The following is a 2,375-nucleotide window of genomic DNA, read 5'->3' on the forward strand; positions in this document are numbered from 1 at the left end:
TTCCTCCCCATGTTGACGTTTGGCATCACCATCCTGTGCTGCTCTGCGTTCTGCAAGCTGTTCCACCGCATCCGCGAGGCTCGCCTGGAGCATGACCTCAGACCAGAGCGCCCCTCCATCTTCGTCATCCCCCTGCCTGGCTCCTCCCACGACCACAACGCCCCTCACCGCCCCCCCGCTACAGCGTGTCCACCTTCTACAGCCTGCCGCCACCCTACAACGAGGTACGCCAACGCTTACACTGTTAAAATGGGCAGGAAATTTGACACCAGGCGTATATGTACGTCTACGTGAGATGGCTGAGCGGTGAGGGAATCGGGCCAGTAATCATAAGGTTGCCAGTTCGATTCCCGGCCGTGCGAAATGACGTTGTGTCCTTGGGCAAGGCACTTCACCCTGCTTGCCTCGGGGGAATGTCCCTGTACTTACTGTAAGTCGCTTCTGGATGAAACGCTTAAATGACTAAATGTAATATCTGACATAGACTAGCTGGAAAAGAGCAAGTCTCCACTCTCTCTCCTGATCCTGACCCCTGACCTGATCCTGACCCCTGACCTGATCCTGACCCCTGACCTGATCCTGACCCCTGACCTGATCCTGACCCCTGACCTGATCCTGACCCTGACCTGATCCTGACCCTGACCTTGATGCTGATGTTTGTGTCCCCCAGGTGGAGATGAAGCCAGATGTCTTCCTCCCTCCACAGGGCCCTCCTCCCGCCTACTCAGATGTCTCTCACTCTCCAGCCTTCCCCTCGTTACCCCAGCAACCACACATGGAACATCCACAACCCCATCACCAACCACAGGACTGAACCAACTGGAAGGGGTGTCATGGCTAAAGACTTTAGGGGGGGAACAGACTATATGGGCCTACCTGAGGATCCAGGTCGGTGTGAGACTGACTGACTGACTGACTGTGAGAAAAGTTGCACCTCATGTTCTGGATGTCTTCAAATTTGTATTTTTTTCTATTTCACCAAGAACAGGTTAGAACCTAATCATCCTATCTTCACACAGGGCCTTCTCCAGGTTTGGGCTTCAGGTTATTATAGGTTAATATCATTGTGTAGAATATTCTGAATACCTTTCCAGTTCTATTATTATTGTGTTTTGTGATGTCATTCAATAATGTATAAATGATATTCATACTGCTTACGTTTTTACAATAAATTATTTGTACCTTGTTTGCTATTAGTGTGGGAGGTTCCAGCCTGTTCCAGCCCTTATCACTGTGTCTGTCCCTGATGGGGCTGCTGGAAAGAGAAGGTGCTCTTTACCCTTTCCTGTTTCATAACCTACAACAGTAATCATATAACTCAGTTAATCAGAATTCTCCTGGCCCACCAGCTGATTATGTGTTCCGTTGATTCATTGACTCATCACCTGTGGTGATCATAAACTTACCAGTTTCCCAGCCAATCAGAGACAAGCTCTTGACTGGTGCGTAGTCATCTACTGACATAGATGTTTTATGTTTCTATGTAAGTCTGTCAGTCATTAGTGGAGATAGTGTGGCCTGTCTGACAGGACTGTGATGATGCTGTGCTGATCTCAGTAGTGTTCGCCTGCAGGTCAAGATGGCCCAGGTCAGGTTTAGACGTCTATAAACTGCAGAAAGTTTTTTCACCCAAAAAGGGACTTCTTGATCAGCAGTCAACTGTACTTTTTTTAATCCTGAGAAACAAAATCCCAGTAGATGAAGTCACAGGTGGGGACATTCCTGTCATCACAAGGAGTGGAACATTCCTGTCATCACAAGGAGTGGAACATTTTATGAATGGAAGGAAAAACAAGAGCTCTATCACATAACTTCCTTAAGGGCGTTAAACCTGCAAGTCTTGGAACTTGAACCACATACAGCATACCTGTGTGTTTACTGAAACTAGGAGCACTCCATTACAGTAAACTGATCTCAATTCATTTCCATAAAACTGTATTAATCTCTGCAGGGTTAGGTGAAGTGATCATCATCATCATCATCATCATCACCACCACCACCACCATCATCATCATCATCATCATCATCATCATCATCACCAACATCATCATCATCATCATCATTCCTCATCATTTCCTCCTCAGTGCTGTGTCAGGAGCTGACTGGTGCAGCAGCAGTGATGTCACTCAGGCCTGTTTGCGTCTCTGCAGCTTGGTGATCTTCTTCAGGGCCAGCAGCTCCACGTAGAGGACCTGACTGAGGACAGCTGAGGCACACAGCAGGCCTCCGTGCACCGCCCCCGCCATCCCGTTACAGAACACGTCCTGACCTACACACACACACACACACACATACACACACACACACACACACACACATACACACACACACACACACACACACACAGGTACACACACACGGGTACACACAGGTAC

At 48.3% G+C, this 2,375-nt stretch overlaps 2 protein-coding genes across 2 annotated transcripts in view; one reads left to right on the top strand and one right to left on the bottom strand.

Moving 5' to 3' along the window:
- si:dkey-283b1.6 (uncharacterized) lies at positions 1 to 1,185 on the top strand. The gene is made up of 2 exons (XM_062487180.1): positions 1 to 224; positions 671 to 1,185. Exons 1-2 carry the CDS (start codon positions 10 to 12, stop codon positions 678 to 680), a joined length of 225 nt encoding a protein of 74 aa, XP_062343164.1. The 5' UTR covers positions 1 to 9; the 3' UTR covers positions 681 to 1,185.
- Positions 1,186 to 1,728: 543 nt separating this feature from the next.
- The window catches only part of LOC134039997 (all-trans-retinol 13,14-reductase-like), a 7,425-nt gene continuing 6,778 nt past the window's right edge, over positions 1,729 to 2,375 (bottom strand). Inside the window, exon 11 of the mRNA XM_062486219.1 lies at positions 1,729 to 2,269. Within this exon, the coding sequence (XP_062342203.1) occupies positions 2,127 to 2,269 (143 nt within the window). The 3' untranslated portion in view covers positions 1,729 to 2,126. The remainder of the gene's footprint in view (positions 2,270 to 2,375) is intronic.

The sequence above is a fragment of the Osmerus eperlanus genome, chromosome 2, assembly GCF_963692335.1.
Source record: "Osmerus eperlanus chromosome 2, fOsmEpe2.1, whole genome shotgun sequence".
In the NCBI taxonomy this organism is placed as follows: domain Eukaryota; kingdom Metazoa; phylum Chordata; class Actinopteri; order Osmeriformes; family Osmeridae; genus Osmerus; species Osmerus eperlanus.

What these genes read in the sequence shown, in the direction of transcription:
- si:dkey-283b1.6 (XM_062487180.1), top strand. Translation starts at nt 10, where the DNA reads ATGTTGACGTTTGGCATCACCATCCTGTGCTGCTCTGCGTTCTGCAAG.